The 27,840-nt window shown below is 40.2% G+C and overlaps 2 protein-coding genes across 5 annotated transcripts in view; one reads left to right on the top strand and one right to left on the bottom strand.

Annotated features, from left to right (window-relative positions):
* Positions 1 to 4,988: 4,988 nt before the first annotated feature.
* BTF3 (basic transcription factor 3) lies at positions 4,989 to 12,180 on the top strand. Its single transcript, XM_015652289.2, has 6 exons — positions 4,989 to 5,119; positions 5,434 to 5,502; positions 8,661 to 8,774; positions 9,028 to 9,229; positions 11,249 to 11,305; positions 11,820 to 12,180. The coding sequence occupies exons 2-6, from the start codon at positions 5,434 to 5,436 to the stop codon at positions 11,864 to 11,866; spliced, it is 489 nt and encodes a 162-aa protein (XP_015507775.1). The 5' UTR covers positions 4,989 to 5,119; the 3' UTR covers positions 11,867 to 12,180.
* A 14,310-nt stretch (positions 12,181 to 26,490) lies between these two features.
* ANKRA2 (ankyrin repeat family A member 2) overlaps positions 26,491 to 27,840 on the bottom strand; it is a 9,298-nt gene continuing 7,948 nt past the window's right edge. For all 4 annotated transcript variants that reach the window (XM_015652284.1, XM_015652287.2, XM_015652285.3 and 1 more), the window contains exon 9: positions 26,491 to 27,296. In XM_015652284.1, the coding sequence (XP_015507770.1) occupies positions 27,241 to 27,296 (56 nt within the window). In that variant the 3' untranslated portion in view covers positions 26,491 to 27,240. The remainder of the gene's footprint in view (positions 27,297 to 27,840) is intronic.

The following is a 27,840-nucleotide window of genomic DNA, read 5'->3' as shown; positions in this document are numbered from 1 at the left end:
TTGACTTGTGTTAATTTTTTAAAGACAATACAAAGATCACTGTCTTAGCAGAGGTCAAAACATTTCTATGATCATGGCCTGAAGGATTCAAGTCCTCTTGAATTCTGCATATAGAATTCTTATAGTAATAAACTGCTTGTCTAAGTCTCTAACATCTGCGCATAAATTTAAGGTATCACCTTTTTCACACATAGTATGGATGTAAGTAACTACAGTACAGTAAGGAATATAGTGACTTCTACTTCTTACTTATTTTCTAGCAAGACATCTCTTATTGACTAAGACTAACAGGCAAGCCTTTCTTGGTGATTTTGGCAGTTTTATTAACAGAAACTCCCAAACATCCTGCAAAGCTATTTGAACCATGTACAGTGAAGGCAGGGGATTCTTGAAGCAGGACTTCTTCAACTACTCTCCAGTAGGACTCTGCAGGGTGTTACAGAGAGAGGCATCCCAGAGGTCATGAAAGGCTTGTGAAATGGTTTAAAGCACAGGTATTTTGGGTTGCTGAGTTTAAAAGCTACAGGCACAGTGAGAAAAGGACACTGTTTGCTGGGCATCAGCCTCTCCTCCTTGACACTACAGTCAACTACAGTAGACAACTCTGCAGCACATGATACAACATGGTAAATAAATGAGATGAAAATAGCACCACATTTAAGTTCAATGTTTCTGGGCTGCTATCAATGTTTACATATCTTCATATCCCTTAAAAAATTACTAATTCTTCAGTGAGTCTTATGTCTAGATATCTGGAGATGGTTTCTTTTCTATTCATCTCTCAACACTTTTGTTCTCTACTCCATAATGCTGCTGTTTTCCTCCATTAAATTGCTAACATACATGGGTATTTTCAAAATTAATTACTGCTTTTCCCCTTATGTCCTGAAGTTAAACACAGTATTCTTCTGGACAAACTTTCCAAATGAAATTTTGATTATCAGATTTCCTTTGCTGCCTGAAACCACAGTTTTCCCCTTGTTGTCTCTGATAATCAGGACAAATATTACTTCACTATAGCCTGATCACTTACGTTTATGACCTGTGATCAGTTCCCTCAGTATGATACTAACACCTCTTCTCAACATGCCGTTTTATTATGCAGCATTGGCCATGACTTTTAGGAGAGCTTTTCACTGGCATTTTGAGAGCAAATGTCATTCTTCTGCCTTTAAACTTGCATGTAATTTAGGAAACAATTTTTCCAAGTGACCATTTTAATGATCTTTCTCCACTCCTATGCTGTTTCTGTGTAGCTAATGAACTTTTCTTTAGCAATCTATACTCTGTGATGTTTTTGAGGTCATGACTTTCACCCCTTTTTCAGAACTGGAAAGGTGCTTACTGAGCTCAGAGTCAACCTATCCCGGGTTGGTACAGCACTTAGATCTTTGTCTCTCAATAGAAGTTCTTCAGCTACAACTAAATCTAGGTTTAGGTTTATGTTTCCCATTATGGAATTATGAAAGAACAACTGAAGAAAACAAGTCAATGCTATTTTAGCATGGTAAAATACTTTTTCTCAGATGTAAAGTTTGTTTTTTGAAGGTCTCCTGTTTGATCCACAAAATGTAACCAAATCTTAGAGTCCCTTGAACTGCCACTCCTGAATTACTTTAGCTGAGTCCTGATATAATTCAGCAATGTTTTCATCATAGCTTGTCTTCAAAAATCTCATGAGAGGGCATATGAGATCATATCTCTAGACCAGTTGATCCTAAAATGCCAGCTGAACAGCATTTTCTACAGTTTCTATCTTGGAATAATTTTACTGTGATTCATTTTCACTTCAGTATTTGAGACTAATAAAATTTTTTTCTTGTTTGTAATCATCATTTGGCCTAGCAATTCTAGAATATTTAACATATATTAATGGCAGACTGTGATAAATCTGAAGCAGATTGATTTTTACTTTCAATAACTTGCAGTGACTTAGGTTTATTTTGTGTTTCTTTCATCTTGCCTCTCTTCACTTTTGCTTTGGGTACATAGGCACTTTCATCCTGCAATAAATTGATAAGCTTTCTTTTTAGTTCCTAAGAAACTCTGTCTTCCCCAGACTATCCCCAAACACTCCCTTTTCCTAAATCTGCTTTTTTCCCCCCTCTCCTGAATTATATACTGGGTTTGCTATTTTAGATTAAATAATATGGGCTTCCCCCACCATCTTTTCTCCACTAACTGATTGACTCTTCAAATTTTCCAGATACAGTGGACCAAATTTTTGGAAGTGCCCCACCATCTTTTACAGTTGTTTGATTATCCTCTAATTTTCATCTGTCATTCACCTGTGGGAAGCACAGAGGCTGCTGCTCTTCAGCATCACCTTTTGAATCATCGTTCCTGAGAATTTTTATCACCACCAGATGGAGTAATTTTGGGATTATCATTAATTTTTACTAATTACAAAAGCCTCAATTTTAACAAGATCAAAATCTTTTGTACAAGTTAGCACTCAGCTCTGGCGTAGTGAAAAGATAATGTAAGAGCAAACAAAATTTCCAGACACATAAGAAGTAGTGCCTTGGCAAAACTTTGGCTCTGGGGATTACTAACGAGGGAGACAACGTTAATCAATAAAGAAAGATAAATTAATTTTAACATAGTCTTACAGAAACAAGACTGAAAAGAATAGGTAACTGAGGATATTCCAGAGAAAACCAGTATAAAAGGCATCAAAATACTGGATGAGATGGCAAGGTCAGTAATATTTCTACTGGTGCCAGTAGCCTCATAGGGTTTAGTTGTGGTGATTAGGACATAGAGCAACAAGGCTTCTCATCTCTTGCATCACTGTGAGCACGTGTAGCATTGATTAGAATGCCAGGCTTCTTCCCCCATAAATCTGCTCTGGCCCTCTGCTGTGCAATACAGGTCCTGCAATGACTGCTTTGCCTTCTATTGGAGCTAGACACATGCATTTCCCATGGCTGTGAGATTGGACCCACTCATCAAACAGAGTAAACTCAAACATACTGGTAAACTTGTGGGGGACTGAAATTGTAGGCTGTGAATGATCTCTGCCTCAGAAAAGCAAACAGAAGAGCAGGGTTTACGTATCCTCAAAGGCAGCAGCAACAGCATGAGTTAGGGCCTGGAAGGTGTGTACTTGGCTCTCAGAATAGGATTTGGAAACCACAAAAACTGGCAATACACAAAAAGAGCATATTAAAGCCTCAGTGAGGGAAAACATTGCTATAGGGGAACATCTCTGAGTGATCTAGCAAGGGCACACAGAGGGTGTCCAATGACCAGGAGCCACATGTGGGTAGCTTATAAATTACAATAACCTAACAAAGGAGAAAAAGCCACTGGAAAAACACACAAGGTGGAAGAAAAAAAAAAACAAACAAGGACTGACACACAGGCAGTGGTGACAGGAAAAAAAAATCAGTAGTTTGGCTGGGCAGGGGCAGCTGGGAGCATTGGGGGTCCCCACACTTAAGGGGCCCCACCACAGAGCTCTGCACTGGCCAGCTGGGAGGAAGGAGGTGAGTTGCTGGGGAGAAGCACAGCCATGGCCTTTGAGAGCGAGGGGGCCTGCACTACACAACTAAGGAAGAAACACAGTGCTTACATGTTTTCTAGTATGAAAAATAAAAGTAATAAACACATAATTAGTAAGGCCACATTGGGAGTACCATGTCCCCATCTATAGCCATACAAGTACAATTACTGGGGCATCTCTGAGAGACTGTGGGATCTGGGCCTGTTTAGTCTAGAGAAGACTAAGAAGGGACCTCATCAATACATATAAATATCTCAAAGGCCGATGTTAAGAGGACAGTGCCAGAAGCTTTTCAGTTGTGCGCAGTGACAGGATGAGGAGCAATGGCCATAAGTTAAAACACAACAAATTCCACCTCAGCATGAGGGATAACTTCTTTATGTTGAGGGTGGCTGAGCACTGGAACAGGCTGCCCCAGGGAGGTTGTGGAGTGTCTCTCTCTGGAACTGTTCAAAACCCACCTGGATATGTTCCTGTGTTACCTGCTCAGGATGACTCTGACTTAGCAGGGGCATCGGACTGGATGATCTCCAGAGGTCCCTTCCAATCCCAATGGTTCTGTGATTCTATGATGCGAGACCATGGATGTCATGCCTGTGATGGGGAACTTTGCTTGCAAGGCTGCAGGTAGCAAGGTGGGTAAGAGAGCAGCAAAGTGAGTAAAGCGTGGTAATGTGAGGCATGGCAAGTGCTGGGTGCTTTGTCCACAACAATCAAATAATGCAGTGCCACAGGCTGGGGCAGAGTGGCTGGAAAGCTGACCACAGGAAAAGGACCTGGGGTTGCTGATCCAAACATGAGACAGTGTGTGTCCAGGTGGCCAAGAAGGCCAATGGCCTGTGGACCAGGATAGGCCTGTGTGACCAGCAATAAGTGTGGCCAGCAGGAGCAGGGCAGGGATTGTCCCCTTGTACTTTGCACCAGCAAGGTCATACCTCCAGTGCTGTGTCCAGTTCTCGGTCCCTTACTGGGAGGAGGACATTAAGGTGCTGGCAGAAGACCAGAGCAGCCAACAAAGCTGGTAAAGGGTCTGGAGCACAAGTCCTATGAGGAACAGCCAAGGGAACTGGGGTTGTTTAGCCAGGAGGAGACCGAGGGGTCACCTTATCACCCTGTATTACCTGAAAGGAGGTGCAGAAAGGGGAGGGTCGACAACTAGCCAACAGGATGAGGGGACATAGTCTTAAGGAGCACCAGGAGTGCTTCAGGTTCGACATCAAGTGGAATTTCTCCACATAACGGGTGACAAGGTATTGGAATGGTTTCCCCAGGGAGATGCTAGAGCCACCATCCCTGAAGCTGTCCAAGGAAAGACTGACCGTGGCACTAGGCGCTATGGTCTGGTTGGCACGGTGATGTTCGGTCACACGGCGGACTCCATGACGTGCAGGTCTTTCCCAGCCCAACCGGTCCCGGGATTCCGCAACCCGCTGGGCCCCGCCCGCCCCGAGGGCGGTGGGGCGCCGCCTGCCGGGCCCGGCGCAGCGCACGCGCGGCCCGTCGCCCAGCTCCTTCCTTCCGGCCGCCATCTCGCTACGCCCGCGTGCGGATCCCGGCCCCGCGTCCTGCCCGCCGCCTCCAGCCCCGCTCTGTGCCCCTCCCCTCGCCGAGGTACCGCGGTGGTAGCGAGGGGCGGCCGGGAGGGGAGCGTGACTCGGCCGGGAGCGGTGGGCGGCGATGGTTGGTTGGAGGAAGGGACGGCGGTTACGGGCTGGGCCTGAAGGGAGACTCGGCTGGGCTCGGCGGCTCTGCCCGCGACGTGAGCCCGCTCCCGGCCCTGTGGCGGGGCGGGGCTGCCCGCGTTCCGCGGAGGACGCGTGTGGGCGTGTGGTGAGGGGCGGCTGCAGAGCCCCCTGAGCCCACTTTCCCTCCCCACTCCGTGTTCCCACACCCGCCTGCTCCGGGCGCTCTTGATGTTTCCGCAGATGAAGGAGACCATCATGAACCAGGAGAAGCTGGCCAAGCTGCAGGCCCAAGTGCGCATCGGTGGCAAGGTAGGAGCCTCCTCCTCGCGCTGCCATTGGGATTGCGTGTCCCTGCCCGCATATCGGGCCTGGCACTAGGGGCCCTGGAAACGGGTGTCGGCAGCAGCCCTGAGTGCTCTCAGCTTCGCTGGACTGTCCTCAAGGGAAGCTGTGCTCCTCCTGGGCCCTCTGAAGTCACTTTTTTAGGTACAATATGTAGTAGCTGAATCTCTAGCTATTTCTCTCTGTGTATGTTACAGCAGCCCTAATTATATTAGGGCAAATGGGGATCTTCATCATCAGCAAGGTCAAGTGTAAGGTACTGCAACTGGGACAGAGCAGCCCTGCAGAGAAGGGTTTGGGGCTGCTGGTGGGTGAGAGGCTGGACATGACCCAGCCATGGGCACTCCCAGCCCAGAGAGCCAAACGTGTCCTGGGCTGCATCCAGAGCAGCGTGGGCAGCAGGGCCAGGGAGGGGATTCTGCCCCTCTGCTCTGCTCTGCTGAGACCCCACCTGCAGGGCTGCCTCAGCTCTGGGGTCCCAGCACAGGAAGGACATGGAAATGTTGGAGCAAGTCCAGAGGAGGGACTGCAAGTTGATAAGAGGGCTGGAGCTCCTCTCCTGTTAGAACAGTCTGAGGAATTGGGACTGGTCGGCCTGCAAAGAGGAGGCATTGGGGTAACCTTAATTTGGCCTCCTAGTTCCTCAAGGAGGCCTACAAGAAACTTGCATCAATACTATTTACAAGAGCTTGTAATGGCACGACAAGGGGGAATGGGCTTAATTTGTAAGTAGGCTTAGATTGAATATTAGGAAGAAATTTGTAACTGTGAAGCTGGTCAAGCACTGGAACAGGTTGTCCAGAGGAGTTGTGGGTGCCACATCCCTAGGGGGTGTTAAGGGCTAGGTTGGATGAGATTCTGAGTAACCTGGTCTACTTAGAGGTGTCTCTGACCATGGCAGGAGGGTTGGAACTAGATGGTCATTGTAGTCCTCTTTTCAGCCATTCTGTGATAATTGTATGGGCTGTTGTAGTAAATGTGGGATTTGGAATGAGTATATCTTACAGCAAGGTAAAAGTATACTCTTAGAGTTTAGTATAGTTTTCTTAACAGATCATAGAGGGTTATATTACTGACTTGTCAAAAATACTTAGGGTGCTCAAGGCAGTTTTTTGCCTTTCTGCACAAAGTTGGAAATTCTATACTTGTCATGCTTCTGTAATTGCAGACTGATATAATCAGAACAATTTTTTATTTTGTTACATCTGAATATATGTATTTGTGTTGTGTGTTAATAATCTGAGAAAAAGTATGTTTGATATAGTCATATGACAGCAAACATTTTAATTTCAGTGTCAGTCTTAATTCAGGAATTTGTCAGGAATCTTTCATATCTGAGGGAGTATACACAATACACAATGTTCTAGATTACAAATTATTCAACAGAACTCTTGGTGACAGAGTTTCCAGGAGCTTTCATTCCAGTGTTACCTTTTTTTTTTTTTTTTTTTTTTTTTTTTTTTTTTTTTTTTTGCCAGTTGCTGGAGATTTAGGCAGCCTTAAAACAGGGTTTATGTAGTAATTAAGTGCCTTGGTAATTTTTGTATATTCTTGCTATATGTTAGTGGTTAATTACAGAACTCCTGTATTGTTGGTTGTATGCATGTTAACCAGCATGTATTTATTGACTATAGAGGCTTTTAGTGTCTATCATGTGAGGGCATGCATTCAGATTACAGTTCCTGCATCTTGCTGGTCAGTATAGGGCTTGTAGAGACATTAAGCAGAGCTTGAAATGGTCATTTAGTTTTAAAATTGGCCTGTGAAATAGTTGGAATGCCTGAACTTGCCATATTAATTTTATTTTTTTTTTATATGGGGAAATTATTCCTGGGATCTTCATGGCATTGTTGCCATGTTGAAATGGGTGTGGAGGATTTACATATTCCTCCATATCCCTTGATTCAACACATCATGTTCTGAATTTTACATGATTTCTGAATGATTCTGAGGATTCTTTTGTCCAGTGGGACTTAACATATACCTAGTCTAGCTCAATCCTTGGGTAGACAAGGCACTAAAATAATGCATTTCTATTACTTTTAGTAGTTTCCAAACCACTGTGTATGCTAACTTGACAGTGGCAGGGTTTGAGTATCAAGGTTTTTTTACTGACCTAAATGTTTGAAGGGTAGTCTTCCAAGCGTTAGTTTCATATGAATTTGTCACTGATATTCCTCATTGTTGGAAATAGAATTATGTTAGCGTTGTTTGTGTCCAGTTTGAAAACTTCTGACCATAAACTGGAAAGGAATTGCAGTTATTTATACAGCTAGGCGGCAATACATTCTCTTATTAGCATGTGGTGGAGCTGCTGGAGTGGGAGGACTAAGATTAATAGTTACATTATATAAAAAAGTAGCTTAGTTTCACTTATTTACAGGCATTTTATGTCAGATTTTCCCGATCCATTGTGCAAGCAATTAGAGAATGACATTTTCAGCTTTTTAATAGAAATAGATATCTTATAATGTGGGACATTTACTTCCCTGGGGAAATCTAGAGCTCTGGGTCTGTAGGCCAGCTTAACCTTTGCTTGTTTCATTTCTAAAGAGGGTTGGTCTAGAAGTATTTTTTTAAATGTATTTAAGAAATATTTTGGAAAAGTAGGCATTCTTTAAATATATAAGTCCCATGAGAAGAGAGATGGCTATTTAGAGTAAAAATGTTGTATTTTTACTTTTCTCATATTCTCATATTTGTTAATGGTGTGTTCATAGCTTTATGGCCTTTGACTATTACCAAAATTGGGCTAAAATTTAAGAAAGATAATCAAAGGAAAAAGTAATAACTTGTTCATTCAATTTTATGTCTTGTGATAACATTGCAACTTCCCTTTTTTAAGATGCTGCAGTAAACCATGAAATTTGTGGAGTAAATATTTTCTGATGGCATTGCTTCCTAAAACCTCATGCTTTTCCCACATGTGCAAATCTTGCCTTAATACAAAAAAAAAAGACTGCTGCAGGGCAGTTGGACAGCAGAGTTGCATGCACTGGAACACAGGAGCAGTATGCTAAGTTGATATGTAGATATTGTAAAGTCGTTATACAGCCTTTAGTATTGGAGCTTGTGAGAACTGTTTAAGTTTTATGTTGTAATTTTATTTTTCTTTTTTTGCAAAGGGTACGGCCCGCAGAAAGAAGAAGGTTGTTCACAGAACAGCTACAGCAGATGATAAAAAACTTCAGTTTTCATTGAAGAAACTGGGAGTCAACAATATTTCTGGAATTGAAGAGGTAATTGCTTCAAAGGAAAAAGAAATAAATTTCTGTCTATAAATAGAAAATGTATTAAAGTCGATTTTCTGGTAAGTAACATAGGTCCTAAACTTGTCTGTAAATTACCAATAGATTTGCATGGAGCTTTAAGAACTTTGATTTCCTGTTAAACTGAAAAATCCTGTTAGACTGCTTCAAATACTGTTTTTTTATTTTTATTTTTTTTTTTTTTTTTTTTTTTTTTTTTTAATTTTTTTTTTTTTGCTTGCAGGTAAACATGTTTACCAATCAAGGAACAGTCATTCACTTCAATAACCCAAAAGTTCAGGCATCTTTGGCTGCTAACACTTTCACTATCACCGGCCATGCTGAGACAAAGCAGCTGACAGAAATGCTGCCTAGCATCCTAAACCAGCTCGGAGCTGACAGTCTGACCAGCCTCAGGAGATTGGCAGAAGCCCTACCCAAGCAATGTAGGTTGAAACTTGAACGTGTTTCGTGCTGGCAGCTGACATAAGGCTTATTTCTGTAGCACCAGTCACATTCTGTGCACTCCTGTTGTCTGCAAGCATGTTATAAAATGCTTATAAAGAAATCACAGTCTTTAAAATAATTTGTATTTATAGCTCAAATCTGATGGCAGGTATGACTCAGTATAGCAAAGTCACCTGTTAGTGTGTCTTACAGCTGGCTTAGCCCTGTACTTAAAGCTGGACTTGATTTTCTGGTAGTTTCCTTCTTGATGTGGCTGCCGTATTTTGATACATCTTGTTCATTAAAGGTGGGTGGATTAATTTCTCTGTAAGTATTAGGTTTTAGAGAAAGATAAGCTTGAGTATATCTCTTTTGACACTTTGAATGGAGATGTAAGTAATGGGGAAAGGGACATAACAGAAAGCTTGAAATTGTTTTTCTCCCTCACAGGTGAGGTGAAGGTATTTCTCCATGGACTTTGGGCTTTTTGATAACTAGGAAGGAATTACAGGGTATTTATAAGGAAGTACGTTGTAATTTCAGTATGTGTAGAACAGTGTAGAGAACAGAGGTATGAATGTAGAGTTACATACATCAACTTCCTATTCCATATTTTAAATAGTAAAAGAGCATGAACATTTGTTCCTTTTAAAACTGGGAAAAGTAGAGGAGGGACTCAAATATGAAGTGTTTGAAAAAGGTGCTGCTGCTACAGGATGAGAATTAGGAGTGAAAGACTTGTTGACACTGGGAACATTCCTTGTGTTGTGTGTGTGCAGTCTTCTTCCTACTTTCTGAAATATCTTAAGCACATTCCTTTAAAGATACGGAACAGCCTAAACATGGAGAAAAATGAGACAATATTATTGTGTCCAATTTTTGGCAGTTCTGACTTGATTGGTAATTTTTTTTTCTTCCTCTGCTTCGTTGCCAACAAAGCAGACTCTGCTTACATTCTTAAGAATGCAGGTAACTTAGGATGAAAAACCATGGTTTGCTTTTCAAATGTTGTTTTTAACATTAAAATATACATAAGTTTTAACAACTTTCTGCTGCTTAAAAAAATAAATGAAGGTTAGTGATGTCCTTGTCCCAAGCCCTTTCAAAACAAAGTTTATTCACTAGTTCTGTTTCTTCAGAAAGTAATGTACAAATCTAGTAAGAAACCGTCTTTTTCCTCACACTTTTCTTAAAAACTGAGGATTAATTAGAATAAAGCTGAGGTAGTAGAGATTAAGAGAAAACTTGGCAGTACAGCTAAGAATAGTTGTAATGGCGCAGGCACCGAGACACTTGAGATATCTGTTCTTAGCAGTTTACTTCTTCCCAGTTTAGCAGGTGCTCACTGGTCTGCTACAATGGAGTTGGTTAAGTCTCACTAACTCTGTCAAATACAATGGGAATGTTAAAGAAATTACTGAGTCAGCAAACATGTGGACCAGAACACTAGGTCACCTCAACCACCTAAGGAGTGTGAAATTGTGCATCCAGTTCCATATTCCTTGACTTTGCCAGGGAGCAGTAATACCTTTTAAGTATTTCTTCTAGTTGTGTGTCGGCCTGCAGCTTCACAATTACACCTCAGCTTTCTTTGGATGTGTAGGATAATAAGATCATTTCTGTTCCTTAAAACCTGATGATGTAAAATATGTAAACTTAAAAGCCATGTGGTAGTCCATAAACAAACCTACTTTTAGGAAAAAACTGGTAAAATTAATTTCCACTTGTATTTGGAAATTATTGTTGTGCAGGGCACTCAGTATACCTAGATTCTGGATGTTGAGTAGTATGCTGTTTAGCATGTATCTTCTAATTTCACTGCTGGGCTCTTTGAGCATTATCAGTAACAAAGGGAATGTGAACTTCCTACATTAGATAAAGATTTTTATTTACAGAAGTAGATGAAGCACTGCAGCTTAGCCCAGAATCTTTGATAATGTTTTCAAAAACACAAAAACAATAAATCAAAATGCCTATGGTGAGCCTGAATGAAGCCTTTGAACTACTTGCTCTTGCAGCTGTGGACGGAAAGGCACCACTTGCTACTGGCGAAGATGATGATGATGAAGTTCCAGGTAAGAACAAACATGCCGTGGAGGAAAAGGAAGTGAATTTTGCTGAGAGATCTTACATATAGCATAAGATCAGACCTGGGATAGTAAGTGTGTTGTCTAGTCACTTGCTGTCACAGAATTACCGTGGGCAGATTATTTCATTAATTTCAGATACCATGAGAGACTTGGAATTTGAGCTAGCATTTTGGTCCTGTGTTGAAGGGATAGCTATGACTAAGATAAGTATTTAGTATTCCATAAGAAATTACCTTGTCAGAATCATTGCCCGGTTGTTATAGTGAAGTTAAATGCTTTTAGAATTGTGCTTTTTAATGAATCGTCCAAAACTTCCTTGGCTGAGCAAGGAGGATGAACCTCAAAGCTCTTAAAAATTATTTGCTCTGTATTTTACAAGATAAAAGTTTTATGGTGTAAAAACTTGATATGAAGTAGGACTTGGGGAAAAAAATTCAAACCCAAAATGTTTGGCAAAGGGGAAGTGGGTCAAACTTTAATTCCAACCATCTTTTTCTAGATCTTGTTGAAAACTTCGATGAAGCTTCGAAGAATGAGGCAAACTGAACTGTCACCTCCTGTATAAAATTAAAACTTGAAAAAGCTACATGGAGCTGCTATTTTGTAATGTGACTGCCTTGATTTTTTTTCCTGATCAGATCTCAAGATCTGTGATGTTTGGAAACTCCTTGAATCTACAGCTCCTTAGTTACTGCTTGTACACAATATTATTTTTGTGGCCCGATTGAACAAACCTATGCTTTGAAATAAGTCAGATTGCTAACAAATTTCTGCCTAGACACATTTTTTCAGTAACTTGTATACAAGCAAACACTCATCTTTAAATGAACTTTGGCATACAATAAAAATATAAAACAATGTTTCTGGTGTGATTTTTTTGTCAGAAAATCAGGGACAAAAATATTAAAAAACTGGCCCTAAATATTAAACAATCTTAAAATGTTTTGCTTTTCTGCAGAGTATCTTCCTTTTGCTGAGTTAAAAAGCTGGCTCCTGAAAAAAAACCCTTCTGTGCATAATGAAACCTTTTGGACTTAATTGGTGAATTTCTGGTGTTGCAAGTTGGTGCTAGGTCACTTTGTAACCTGCCGAATTTAATAAATAGAATTGTATTTTAGGAACAATTAATGGTGGCTTAATATAACACAAAACATGCAAGTCGAGGAAGAATTTTAACTTGCCAGCTGCTTGCTGCTGTTCTTCATGGCCTTGGGGAGCTACCTGTGAGTGTTAAATTTTTATCTTCAGTGAATTTTTAATAGGTATTTGCATGGCATTACTGTTTAATGAGTTAAACAATACCATTTTAATTTTTCTTATCTGAAGTTGTCAGTTCAACCATCAGTGGGAAATGAAGCACAAAAAGAAGGGAAAAGCAATAATAGAATTGATAGTGGCTCTTAACTAAGTCTGCATTTACCACCTTCAGATCTATTAACTAACAATTTGAATATTTCAGGAATGTGTTGTTTTTATTGCTTTTTGATTTTTTGTTGTGTTTCAGAGAAAAAGATAACGTTTTAGGGCATAAGAAAGACATTTTAAATTCCATTCTGACCTCTGTATAGCTTGAGTTTCCAGGGGTGAGAGCTAAATTTCATGTTTGTGAGTCATTGATATTAATGATAGGTCAGAATCCTTGCATAACAGAAGGTAAGGTAGGACAGAAGAGCACCCAGTTACTGACCTAAGGTTGTTTCTAGACCAGATGCTTCAGGACCTGTAGATTAACTGTGACTTGTCAAGGATAAAATTCAGGGTAAGATTTACTATAGCCATAGAAAAACTCTTCATGTGCCTGGAAAAGGGTCGGTCTGTGTCTGACTTGCCAAGTATGTTTGTCATGGTGTACACTGGGAAACAGTGTACACTTGTTCAGGAGGTTGTTCAAGCCCTAAAACTTCTGTGGTTTGAGGTGAGGCAACAGACCAATGTAGGCATTACATAGCTGAAGTCAGGTGCAGGAACTTTGGGTAACAATTCTAGAGCACTTGTCTTTGTTTACAAGTACTTTAACAGTGAACTGTACTTGTAGCATTGAATTAGATAAAAAAGTACATTCATTGAATTGTGGCAATAAGGTAGAAAAACTAAGCCTGTGTGAATTTGACTTTTGAAATTAGGATGGCTAATGTAATTGCTGTGTATAAGGGAAAAATCAAATTCTGCAAAGTAGGTTGCCAGACTTGACCTGTTGAATAAATAAATGACATACTGGATTTTTTTCAGTGTGTTACCTCTTCTGTGATTCAGATATGCAGAATATAAATACTTGCTTTAAGCCATTGTAGCTCTTACGAAATACTTTCTACTGGTTTCTGTTTTACGAAGTAACTTCAGGCCTTCCTTAGATGTAGACAGTGTTAGCCTTTCCCCCTCTAACAGACACACATTTGGTACTTAAAATGCAAAGTAAGGCTAATCTAGTGATAAAAAGCCATGTCACATGCCTATGGAAGTTTTTGTGCAAGGTTATGCTTCTAGTACACTCCCAGTCAGGAAATACTGGCATAATCTGCATCTTCAGACTTAAAGGTATGAGCAAAATGTGTTCGTGACTAGCAGGGTCTAAATGGAAGTACCTATCTGGTAAAGTTATAGTATTCTTCGTGTTTACTTTGTGTTCAATCCTGGACTTAATGGTGTGACTTTTTTTCTCTTGGTAAGGAGTTTGGTTATGGTTTTCCTAATATGTCATTTATTACTAGAAACTGAGAATAGTTGTGCTGATATTTCTCATTTTGAACTTCTGTGTAACCGTACTGTAATTATGCTAGTATGGATTTGTATCTGTAGTTTTATTCAAGGAAAATGGCTCTATGTTCCAAATATTTTGGACAAGCAAGAAGTGAAAACAGCTTTTTCTACTGAGCTTTTTATTTTTAGAAGTTCAAGGGAATGTTCAGGTTCTGTCACATTAAGCTCTGAAATAGCTTAACTCAATGCAGTAGTGAGTTCTAGTGAGTTTTTTTTATAATGTTTGGAACAGATTTTGGGAAATATTTTCATAATTGTTAATGTTGCGCTTCCTGGGCTTTGCAGTATTTTAAAATTAATATATTCTAATGTTACAACCCAAACAACAGAAGCTTTTTGGGAGATGGTGAAGCTCGTGTTTTATTAGGCTTATGGTATAATACAAAAAGCTTCTAACTATGGTTTTAAAGTAATACTGGTTTTAAAGCCACTTTGCATTATTATTACATGTTTGTTCTTACTATTAAAGTCTTGTGAGTCTGTGGTTGTGTCTCTTAGGAAAAGGAATGATGGAGAATTTAATGTAATTTGTAGTGCATATTTAACATACATGACAAAGGAAGAACATTTGGTTTAAAATGTTTGCAGCTCAATACTTGAAATGCGAAATCAATGCTTGCCTATCTTATTATATTGATTTGCCTAGAGTGTGGGGGAAGTTAAGTGTAGCTGCCATCTCTCTGAAATTTTGTGCTGATACTGTGTATTGTGGGTGAAACATCACACATAATTTACTTCTCCTTGGGTTGTCTACTGTGCCTGCTGAAAACCTAAGTGTGTAATGGTACAGTTGAAATAACAAGCTATTGTCTTTAAATGTGGGAATAGATTTGAACAAGTTAGTAAACTGAAGAGTTAATATTCAACAGAGATATAGGGAAATCCATGCTGATGATGACTAGATTACAGCCTTAAGTGACTGGCAAGATGTTGGTTATATGTAAAGAGGAATGGTACATATTCTAAAATACTAATAAGTACTCAACATGTCTTGGACTTTACTAATATATGCAGTGCGACTTCAAATTTTTCTGAGCTATTCTTCCTTTTCTATCTTTTCAGCCACATCTGTGAGTTGCTGAAAATGTTTTCTACTGGATATGATAGTTGTAAGGTCCTGACCAGTAGAAGAGATTGGACTCTGAGAGGAAGTCTTATTTTACTAAAAAAAGAGCTTATGGTGCAGCTGAGCCAGGCTCACTTAGCTTAGGTGAACTGTTTGTAGCATGAGAGAGTACCATGATTAGTTTGACCGTGAATTGAACTCCGTAACTTTGAAGATGAATGAAGAGTGGATGTATTTGGAAGCTCTGAGAATCAGGAGTATAACTATTTCTGTGTATTCTAACTGACTATAAGCTGTGGTTTCTTGGTAACATGGTACTTAGAGTTTCCTCATGAAAGTTTTAACTGCTCTGCTAATATTTGGTCTTCATGCATGGGTTATCATTATAAAATAATGTTATTGAATAGAAGGAAGTCCATTACTGGACTGTTTTGCTGTAATCTGGGTTTTTTTGTAAGAGATTTAAAGATGTAACTTACATTACCTTTACATTGCACCTAAGGTATCCTGGTAGTGGAAAAAAAATAAATTCTAACAATGTTTGTATAGTGCAGGGATTAGTAATACTTTTTAAGAGTCAAGTTACAGCCTGATGTTTTGAACCGCTAATGAATCCAAACAAATCAGGACAATTGTTGACCAATTTGTGTTGTTATGGTGTAGGCACTAATGATTATAGACTATATAACTTCTTACATGTGTTGAAGGCAGAATTCCAGGATATCTTGCTGCTATTCAGATTGGTTGATGGTTAGTTTGATCATGCAAAAGCTTTTGGTTTTGATACCCAGTAATCAAGATCTGCAGCATGTCTCACATAGGGATTTGATGTGGTCTGCAGGATACTGCCAGATAAATGTGGAAGTATCTGATGCACTTGAGATCCTTATCTATTTTTTTTCCCCCCCCGGAAAAATGTATTAATGGGTTGTATTCTACTCCAGATTTTTAGAACACACCTGAAGCTAACAAGTCTTAACATTCTCTGTGTAAGTTGTACCTGAGTTAATAATGTCTATAAGTCTTATGCTGGATTCTCAGAAGTTTCAGCCCTGCACACCTGATCAGTATGCTGCTTCACAGCTGACATATAACTTTTAGCATGTGTTTGCATCTGCATATTATCACTGAGTTTAAAATGATGCAGTTAGATTAGGCAAGGTTTGAAGTTGTTGAAAATACCAACTGAAATGGTGCTGTGGGTTTAATGTGTAGCTCCAGGGACTGTGACTAGTCCTGCTATTCTTTCCTGTTATTTCCAGTAACATTTCCAGCATTTGCATCAGGCAGATGAAGACATAACTGAGTATGACTGGACAGTCAGCTCTTTCAACAGTAGCATCTTGTGAGCTGTTGTTTTGTGATGGATTTCTAATATCTATGTGTGAGCAAGGTTACTGCCACCTTTAAGAACCCAACTGAGGTGTAGGTGGGCTTCTTGCCTTCTTGTGCCTGTAAAAAGATAGTAAAATATTTAGGGGGTGCCTAAATCTGATAGATACTGTATTACATAGACGCTGTCACTGGTAGTCACAGTGGAGTAGAATGGTATTAAAATATAAGGGGTGATGAACATCTTCCTTGTGTCTTCAGTATTGTTGCCTCTGCAGAACTAGGAGGAATTAAAAGTGATAATGCCTCATTAGAGCGACATAAGTGAGTAACACAGCTATGATGCACAGTGAGCAGACTTAAGTGGTTAGGAACCATTTTTATAATACCATGAACAACTGTGTCTTAGAGACTTCTGCATTTGTGCTGATTTCTAACATTGTTTGGCTTCACCTGTACAGGTTAGTCAATTTATTTTGTTGTGTTAGAGTTGTGGCATTCATCTGCCCCTACGAAGCATGAGGCTTACATAAATACACAGTGAGGGTGATGTGAATGTGTTTGTAGGATTGAAACCTAAACTAAAAATAAGTTAAAGTGAAAAAAGTTGAACAATTGTGTCAGGAGAATGGCAGGTTTATTGATTTGAGATGTCAATTACAAGTTTTTGCTCCAGGGACAGTTGGTATTCAAAGCACTGGGGAGGAGTTAATTCGACAATTCATTTTTTTCCCTCCTGGGTGCTTTGCACCAGTTAGTGTTAGGAATCAGTAGTTAGTACTTTCTGGTTTAGGGAAGCTCTTAAACAGTGTGAAACTAGTATAGCCAGCTCATGTAACTAGGGTTTGCCTTTAGGATATGTTGGGGGCAACATTTGGATAAACAATTCCCATGTACATCTGCAGCATTTCATGCTCCAGTAATTACTACCCGGGGGTGATGATCTTTAAGATTTTGTGGTGGGGGGTGGGGGGGTGGGATGTGTGTGCTGTTTTTACTGTGTAGAAGCTAGACTAGCTTACAGGTCTCAGGATTCACTGAGTCATCATCTTCCACCAGCGTACAAAATTCAGACTTACTCAGATGTGACCTTGTGCACGTATACACTGGTGTCTAGGCTGACCTCTGTCAGGAGCTGTATTCTAGATGGATTGTCATTCTGCTTTAGTGTCAGCCCCTGCATTTGTACAACAGACCCTTTACTCACATTATATTTGTTCCCCATATTTTAGCATTGTCCTATTTTAATAATCTGTACCTTGAAAATAGGTGATGATTTATTTCAAAACCTGGTGTTGTTTTTACTCCTGATTATGTTCCACCTTGGCAACGCTCTGGAGCTCATCAGGATATATGGTATATTTGACAGACAAACTAGGTAAGCAGGCTGTGAATTTAGTTCCAGTGGGGATGCAAGGCTTCAAGGATGCACTGATACATTTTCCTGGGATGCTGTGGACCTTCTGAAAACTTGTTATGTCTGAACAGAAAATCATAATGCTTCTAAAAAAAGCCTTTTTGGAGACGATGGCAGTGCTAATGCCTGTGATCTTACTCTATATTTGGGATAGACATTATACCACAATTGCAGAGTAGATAAGCAAGCTATTTTTGTGATGCATTTTCAGAAACAATTGTGTTAATCCCTTAGATTGTAACATTTAAGTCTAGGTCTAGCCTAGCAGCCACAGAAATGAGATGAAAGGATCTTTGGAGTTTGGCTAAAGCCTGCCTATTTTCGCATGGAGCTAGAAGCCTGAAAAAGTTCTGGCATATCAAATGTGCCCACAGACTTCATATCATTCGGTGTCCTTTAGCTGACAATAATATACAAGGTTGAGTCCAGCCATTGGATGGTATAATAGGTCCTCCTAAAATGCTTGGCAATGATATGTACTAGAACTGATGTGAAAGTGATGCTGTTCTGTAAGCTTCATTTTCTGTTTATGAAATAGAAATGCTGATGTGCTAGAAAATTTCGTAGGCTGTGGAAAGCATGTGATGTGATTGTATTTGCTATGCTTTGGTTTCAGTGCTAAAAAAAGAGCATGTACAGTTGATTTACATAATGAATCAAAACAGTATCTTCCACAATGCAGGTCAAGTTTTTTTTTCAGAGGATTATTTAGGGATTACTTAGGCTTATTCTTGCAGGAAAAGGATGAGCTATACAGTGCAGTCCCACAACTGTAATCCACCTTGTTGCTGTGTCCAGTTCACATCTTCCTTTCTGTTGGGGTCTGCTACCTTCCCTGCTGATTTCTGCATACATGGTTGTCCTCATCACTGCTCATCTGCAGAAGATGGACTGACATGCTTTACAGTCCTGTATGCCTGGAGAGTTGCTAGCTTAATTTGGTGACAAATAACCCTCAACAGAAAGATCTATTCAGACGTCATTCCTAGGACTAACCCCTAACAATATCTTTGATCTTTAAAGTTCCAAGTGACTGGATTCCTAATTCACCCAGTTATACATTCATTGCCAGATGGAGCAGTGTACTTCCTGAAAGCATTATGTGCTGCACAGCAGGAGGTGCATGCAAGCGGAACTGCTATAACAATACTAATGATGATCATTCTAGTGATGGGCAGTGTCTGCTCTCCAGTGATTTATACTGTTGTTGTAAAGGAAAAAAATCTGGTCCACAGTGTTCAGGAAAAACTACTGGAATGCCCCAAACATCAGCTAACTAGTTAGAAATGCAGAACATATTTAAGTCTATCATTTCAGTAAATACAATCTATCTTTTTTTTCCCTATCCTTTATTCCTTCCTGAGAATATGGAGTTACATCTAGTTGGTGCTATGTGTAGGCTAGAACTCTGAATGTGAACTGCTTAGCCAAAACAAGTCATCTAGAATTATGGTAAACTTTCATGGTTGCTCTGCTTCTGACATTTTTTGTTCCAGGTATTGTTATAAAATAGCTATGGAAGATGAGTCATAGTTCTGGCATTAGTTTACAGCTGTTTCCTGAGGCTGAGCTAAGCATCATCATCAGGATTTAAAGAAGCAAGATTCAAGATTGTGTAAAGGTAGATTGTAGGACCAAGGCACAATGAAGTTACTCTGGAAATGCAAAACTGGTGCATGCTGTAAGTAAAAGTTTGTCTCATCAGCTATGAGTAAAGTTCAGTGGCTGATTTTAGAGTTGTGGAACATTATTTCTTACTGGAGGAATACCATTGGGTTAACAACTGCTGAGTTCCCTTGCGGGGGGGTGGGGGGGTGGGAAGGTGTCATGAGGAACTTCCATCATGGCCTTGGGACAGATTTTGCCTCTAGTGCTGCATTAGGGAGCAGATAATCTCACGTGGATTATGGAAGTGGTGAAGAGCAGAGGCTGCATCTTCCATTACTTGGCTCCCTGCTGTGGGCACCTGCTCCCTGTGTGGCATAAGGAGGTGTAGGATACAGACTTCCTTTTTTTTTTAAATACCAAGGAAAAACCCACAGGAGGGCTGAAGGGAGATTATGCTTTACCCTGGGAAGGTCTGGCAGGAGGTTGCTGCTTTCTGTAACTGTCTCAGAAATACAAGTGGGGAATTCAAAGTACAAGACAGATGAACAAAGAAGGCAACAGAGTGGAACTAGTAACAGCCCCAGGGAAAACCAGAGCAGACAGGGAAGAGTGTTACAAAGTGCTCATCAAATTTACATGCAAATAGTAATGCTAACATTGTACATGATTAACCAGAATACCCTGCAAAGTCAAATGGGAATGAATAAAACAAAGACTTTATGCAACTTTGAAGCATTTGGCTGTTACTACTACATGAAACTGCTGGCAATCTGCTTTGTGAGCAGAGTTCATGGCATCTGTGTTTACATGTTGCACATTGAATTTGGCAAAAAATAGTTTAGTTAATCAGGAAAAGCAATTTATTATAGATATATAGATCTTAATACTCCAAAAGAGTGCACTCTGTCATTCAAGTTAAAATTTAAAAGATTAACAAGTACTGTAAGAAATTACATTGGCAGGAGCTTTTTGTAAAAACTTCGGAGAAAATCAACTTGGAATTAAGATTCTGACTACAGAATTTAGTCAGAATCTCTGTTCTTGGGACAAGGAAACACTACTGCCTTTGGACCCATGGGTGTGGTTCAAAGGTAAGTCTTGAGTGTCTTCTCACTGCTATCAGAGGCTGCAGAAATCATTCACTAGAACAAAATCAGAATACTGACCTTTCAAAACACTTTACCAGTACGTTCCCACCACTTAAAATTTTTGCCACTATAAACAAACAACAACAAAAAAAAGAAATATTTACACCAAGAGAAAAATTCATTGTTGTGCCTCAGAGAAACAAAGTATGTGGAATGAAGCATGCTGCTAATATTGCATAATCACCAGTTGTCTGTGCTTTTTACACAGGGATTTTTTTTATTTTTTTTTTTGGTGAGTAAATCTTTTTCTTTGCATAGATTTTGTTTTTCCCACTGCTTGCTAACTCTTAACTAAGTTTTCCTCAGGGTGTCTGAATCATAGTTCGTGAAATAGTGCTGGTTGGTCCCTGCAGGGTCCTCAGAAGAGCCACTAAAAACTTCAATTCCATGTTCCCATGGCAGTATAATGTTACATAAAGCAGGAAACAGCGTCTGAAAGATTACCATCTTCACCTTTGTACTCATTCTTGTACTCATTCTTGTAGTGTTGTGATGACTATCTGACAATTGCTTGAAATTCTGCAGCAAAAAGATGGAAGACATTTAAATTGCGTTGTCTTAATCTGTATTCCCCAATTCCAATGTCTTCACATATAATTAAAAAATGTACTTCCTAGGATGTGTTTTGAGGCAATAGCTAAGACTTAGTTTTATTTCCTATATATTATCTCATCACTGATAATTCAAGACAAAATACAGAGCCGATTCATTATTTAAAATGAGTACTTTTCTGTAACAGAAAAAGGAAATTCTGTTCTTTAGGCATACTGATGTAGTTTTGTCTATACATGAGATGTCCTGCAATTTAAGAAAAAATGGCTCAGGTATGGTATCTCAAGGAAACACAGTTTGCGTTTTATTTGCATTACTGTTCAACAAATGTGGAAGTTCAGCTTTTTTTTTTTTACAAAAGACATTAAATCTCATTATTTTTAATGTGCAACTTTACAGTAATTGCCACTTTATCTTATTTTACTTTAAAATTACTTACAAGAGACATTTTTTTTCAGGATTTTGATTATGAAACATTTTTTCTCTCTTGCTTCCAAGGCATGTCAGATTTGCTGTTTCCTTCATCTGATTTAATCATGCATGATGCCATAAAACTGGTGTAAATGCCAGTAAGAATACAGGTGTCAAAGCCTGGGAGACAGATAACGGAGCAAGGATTTCACCAACACATCCAAGGTCAGTTACATTTTTTGCTTCACTCCTCCTAAGGCTGATTCCATTTCAGATATCAGTGCCATGAAAGAAATTAATCTCTGCCCTGGCTCTCACACAACCTTTCAGAGGTAATTCTGGCCAAATGTACACCTTCTATGTACCACAGATGTTTCACTACATAGAGGCAGAGGGAAATTTTGCCAGAAATTAAGGTTTAATCCATGGAGGATTGGAATTTTTTCTACATTTTCCCCTTTTGTATATTCAGTCACTTTGTTATTTCCAAGTGACCATTTTTAATTAATTATTTCTCTGGCTCTGACTCAGAACTTGGCTTTATTGTTCTCCAGCCTTGCAGTCCCTTTCATCAGAATCATAGTGCATGTTCTTTAAATAGTACTCATTTTTTTCTGTGTATGGATTTATTTTCAAATAGAAAAAAAATTTTATAGTAGAGATACTAGATGAGAAATACAAGAACTTGGAGGTTGGGCTCACTACCCATGGACTGGGGAAGAAAGGCAGGGATTAGTGGTGTATGGATGTCAGTAGATGCCAGACCTCTAGTGGACACACTGGAGAAATGCTTGGAACCGTGAATATTATATGGGGAAAAACCCTATGTACTGTTGGGGGAGACCTGCTGAAAAGCCTCTTTCAGAAGCTTATCTATTATTTGTGCACACTTTTATGTCCCCATCATTCACTGTAGCTTTGACCAAGTACAGAAGTCCCAGAAAATCAATTAACATTGTCTGATTTTTTTCAACTAATTTCAAAATCTTAATGGCTGTTTTCACTCAACAGCTACACTGGGACATCCCCCAGACTGGAGGACAGGAGGCTGGGGAGCAGCACTGCGAAAAGAGATGGGAGGGTTTGGATTGAGGACAAATTGAACACGAGTCAGCAGTGCCCTGGCAGCCAGGAGGAACATCCCTGTCCTGGGGACATCAGGCACAGCATCAGCCAGGCAAGGGAGGGGATTGTCCTGCTCTGCTCTGCTCTGGGGCAGCCTCACCTCCAGTGCTGGGGGCAGCTCTGGGTGCCACAGTGGAAGAGAGATGTGAAGCTATTGGGGAGTGTCCAAAGGAGAGCCATGAGGATGGTGAAGTGTGTTGAAGGGAAGCTGTATGAGAAAGAGCTGAAGTCACCTGGTCTGTTCAGTCTGGCGGAAACTGAGGTAACCTTATGGCAGCCTACAGCCTCCGCATGAGAAGAAGTGGAGTGGCAGGCACTGATCTCCTTTCTGGTAACCAGAGTTTGGACATAAGGAGATGAATGAAACTGCATCAGGGAAAAATTCAGACTGAACATGAGGAAAAGGCTACTGAGAGGGTAGTTGGTCATTTAACAGGTTCCCAGGAAAATGGTCTCTAAGCCTGTCAGCATTGAAGGAGCCTCTGAACGATGCTTAGTCATACAATTTAGTCTGAGGTAGTCATGGAATATCTCAAGTTGGAAGGGACACATAGGGATCATCCTACAAGGAGCAGGGAACATGACTCAATGATATGTATGGTCCCTTTCAACTTGAGATAGTCTATGATCCAAAGGACTACAGTGGCTGAAGCAGGCTGTAGTCCAGGAAGCTGTGGCTTTTTTCCCCATACAGCTGATACCTGCTTTCAGCCACTGCATTAATGATATTTATGAGCTAGGAGTTCTGTACTTGCAATTAGACTTTCTTGTATCAAGGAAATTTCTACCTACAATGTGTTGGCTTAATTGTTCCAGAACTAGTGGTGGAAGGCAGGTGGAAAGAAGTCAGGTACTGCCAGTGTTCCCACTGAAGCCACACAAGGCTTTGTGCATTAAAACTCCCTTCTCCCTGTGGTAGACTAGAGAGAATTGGAGACATGCCAAGCTGTGTGAGCAGTGAGACCCACTGACTCCATGCAGCTTTGGAGGTATGATGTGTAAGGGGAAGGAGGGACTTCCCCTTCGAACATTCTTCCCAGCACAGTCAGTCAGAAGACTCTGAACATCAGTTTAACCAATGGACATCTAAATTGCAACAATCAAGCCTTGTTTCTGGATTCTTCGCGGTAATACCTTTCTACACTTACCATTTCTTATTTTCCTTATATTTTCTTAAGTGGTACTTTTATGCTTTTATATTATTACCATAGCATTTTGCATATTACATATTACATAGCATTACCATTATTACCATAACAATTACCAAAATGGCTAAATACATCCTCTCCATTGCAACAAAATTGTTTTGAAACAAATCCTACACACACACACATATACATTAAGCCACCAATCATTCAGTGTCTTTTCATTCTAATCCACACAAAAGCATCTATCTGCTCATTATTCACATTGCTATAGACTATGTTTGGCACAGTTAATTCTCTCAGGTACTGGATACCTTTTTCCATGGCATTCCACCTGCTTGGGTGCACTACTAGATCATCGTTGACAGTGCCTGTCCTTCATGCTTGACAGGAGTCGTCTCCAGGGTCTGAGTTTCTGTCCTTTTCCCAATCCTCTTGTCAGTGCCCTGGGTCAGGGATCCCAGCTGTCTGGCTTCACTATTGTCTGGTTTTACATTGTGGGCTGCAATATCCCGGCATTGGACCAGGCAGGTCACCAGCGGCTCTCCTGCTACTGTGACCGAAACTGCCGGAGAAACCAAAACTATCCAACCATTTTTAGTGTTAGATAATCAAGGCATTACTTCACTTTAATTCTGGCCAGGATGTTGATCTGGGCAGGATGTGCAACAGAAATAATTTCATCCACACATAGCCTGGGTGTGCAGAGAAAATCCTTCCATGGCACATGAATTTTACCAAACTTAATACAATCAAAACCCACAGAGATTAATTGGTTTAATGTTCATTAGTTCCAAGTTACATAGTTCTTAGTATTTGGTTTCTTACTCGTTACAGATCTCTTTGCCTCCGATGTTATTTAGGTTCTCATTCTTACCTCTGCTTTCCCAGAGCTGGCGTCTCGGACCCGTGCCAGGTGCAGTCAATGTTCCATTAATGGCCCTTGATGGCTGTTACCTTTTGTGTTTCTTTTGTGCTGCTCCTACTCTGTTGAGATGTTCAGCCCATCGGGCCTAGTGGGACAATGCCCTGAAAACAAACTTCAGTTCCCTTCCACGGGGCAAAGGTGAACAAACCTGACTAAAGTAATAAAATAAAAAATTTTGAACTTGGTATATTTTGCAACACTACCAGCAGAGGTTGTTCCTCTGGTTCAGCTGCAGTTTGAGTGACCACGGTGCCTGGTGGTCTTCTTTCCTCTCTCTCCTCTGAGCGTGCTGTTTAGGGACAAGCAGTGTCCAGGAAACAGTAGCCAGGGGCATAATTTCATGCCTCTCTGGTGCGGCCACAGCAGTTTTCCCTCACATAATCTGCCACTTTATCAGGATCCCGTAGTTGTTTAGGAGTGAGGAAAGATGTGTGCTAATGTCTTTACAAATAATTTGATGGGTGAAGGTATGAATGTTAACCTCTTTGAAATTACTCCTACTGTCTAGTAAATTCAAGGCAGCAAGTTTGTAGCAGAGCCCGGACAGCTTAGTTCCTGAGATCAAAAAGGCTCTGAACAGGCCTGAACTTCTGAACCTTGGGGTAAAATGTCAGGTTCAAGGGGACATATGGGGTATACTGTTTGGGAAGGCTGTACCTTCCCAGTACATCAGGCAATGGGGAAATGAAGAGGGAAACGTGAGACCAGGATTTTAGGATAAAAGGAGGCTGCACCCTCCAAAACCCTGAGAGAGAAATCCCCGTGGGCATGTACCCCAGAGACTCTCTCCCTTTATTCGAATAAAGTTGAAGGACTCTTCTGTCTCTTTTTTGACATAAACTTCTGGTGTTTTGTGGATTTTCCTGACTCAGGTGAACTTTCAAACCACTGAAGCACAAAAATCCTTCAAAAGCTGGCCCATTTTTTCCCACATTCCATACCACTCACGCCTATGTACCCTCAAGGCAGATGTCTGAGTAGCCTCCCAAGAAATATCTAAACATGATGTAGGCCGAACTGAGGAGATCTGCCAGACTTAGCAATAAGAACATGCTATTGTTAACACCCAGAGGGAACTCAAAATTCTTAGAAGCTCTTGTAACAGGAGTGAAAAGATGGGGAAAATCATCCTCTCCAGCTCTCCACTGCTAGATTGGACATGACCATTAATGGGGTCCCAAAATGTAGTGCCTGAGGTAAGGGTAGAAGAGCAGCACTGAATACATAATCCAAATGACCCTCACTGCCCTTGATGTTATCAATGCCATAAATTGATGTCACACAGTACAGCAACAGAACAATCCTGATCCCTTTCCCTCCTCCGAAAAATAACATCAGGAGGAGCATATACAGGAATTTATAAAGGGTAAGGTACCACACCCACACCAACAGATGAAACAACACTGTGACCAGATACCAGATCCCTACCAAATACAGCAAATGCTTAGATCAAATTTGTTTCCAGTCCTCTCTGGGTGTATCTGTAATTTCAATCCTTCCTGCCCCATAGTGGGTGCCAAACAAGACTGCTGTGGTTTAGGAATGGTACTACCCAGTTTAGTGTTCCCACTGAGATGCTTCAAAGGACACTGCCACTTACTTGCTTGCCCACTCCCTCTCTGCTTTCCCCTGGAGTGAGATGGAAAGGGAATTCCAGACAAAAAAGATAAAGATCACAGGCTGAGATAAAAAAAAATTTACTGGAAACAGCAATGAGGTAAGAAAACAAACATTAACAGCATCAATGTACAAAAAAGAGAGTGATTCACATGCAAAAATGCTCACTCCACTGCAGAGTTCCACCAACCCCACTGCAACCAGTCCACCCTGACTGGGAAGAACTTCTCCCTGGAAGGGACCTCCTCCTTCTCTTAGCAATGAGGTGAGGTGACACAGAGTAATCTCTGGGTCTTAGCTGCCTCCTCACTATTGCAAAAATGAAACTTGTTCTGGGGCTCCAGCCAGGATAAATATTAACCAGGGATCTCAAAAACTTCACAAACAGTGCACATTTTGGTATTATTAACAGTACAGATATCTATCTTCTGTGGTCATATCCTTCAATATCTAAACACATTTATTCCTGTGAATATGTACCAATGATGTGATGAAGTAGGACACTTAGCATAGTGCCATCCACTGCACTCAGTGTAAACACTTAGATGGTCAAAACTGGGTTTATTTACAAAGTTTATCATGCACAACAACTGACATTTCTAAAATTATATAAAATATACTTAAGAAAAGGATGACATTGCACATTTTTATTAACAACACTGAAAGAAGAGGAAGAACTAAAAAGCTTAACTAATGCCAGCAAGTAGTGGCACTGAGGTAAAGTTACAAAACAACCAACTCTTGTCACCGATTAGAGCTAAACAGCAGTTCAAATCTCCAAGCCAAGATGTGGCACCTGCAGAAGAGCCAGCTGTTATTCCTTGATATTTTGAAGCAGCTTTAATAAATGAGACTCAATAACCTGCTGAACTGAAGCAGAGAAAGAGATGAGGTTAATTAGTGTTCATTTTTGGGTGTTTTTAGGGTTATAGTGTTTTTTTTTTTGGCAGATACTTGCTTGTGCTGTGCAATCATTTAATAAAAACCAGACATGTATAAATTCATTCTGTGAATAAAATCAGTATTCCTTCAGACATTAAAAGCCTTATATAATGCAAAAACAATACACACAGTTATGCAAACAATGTTTTTGGGGGTTATCACCAGTTCTTTTGTTTGGATAGACTGATAGCACATGGAAAACGAATTTTTAGCCTACAAACAGAAAGTAGCCAAAAACCTGTATTAGAAATACCACTGCGAAACACTTTGAGATTGAGCTCTTGAAGCTCTTCTATGTAGACTCCTGTGAAGTTGTCCTGTGCTGGTTTCAGCTGGGGTAGAGTTAATTTTCTGTGTTTTGGATCTGTGCTGAATATAGGGTTGATAACACAGATGCTTTTGTTATTGCTGAGCAGGGTTTGCACAGAGCCAAGACCTTTTCTGCTTTTGGTTCTGCCACACTGGTGAGGGG

Source organism: Parus major, chromosome Z (genome assembly GCF_001522545.3).
Source record: "Parus major isolate Abel chromosome Z, Parus_major1.1, whole genome shotgun sequence".
Taxonomy (NCBI): Eukaryota; Metazoa; Chordata; class Aves; order Passeriformes; family Paridae; genus Parus; species Parus major.
This window is presented reverse-complemented; position numbering and strand designations above follow the sequence as displayed.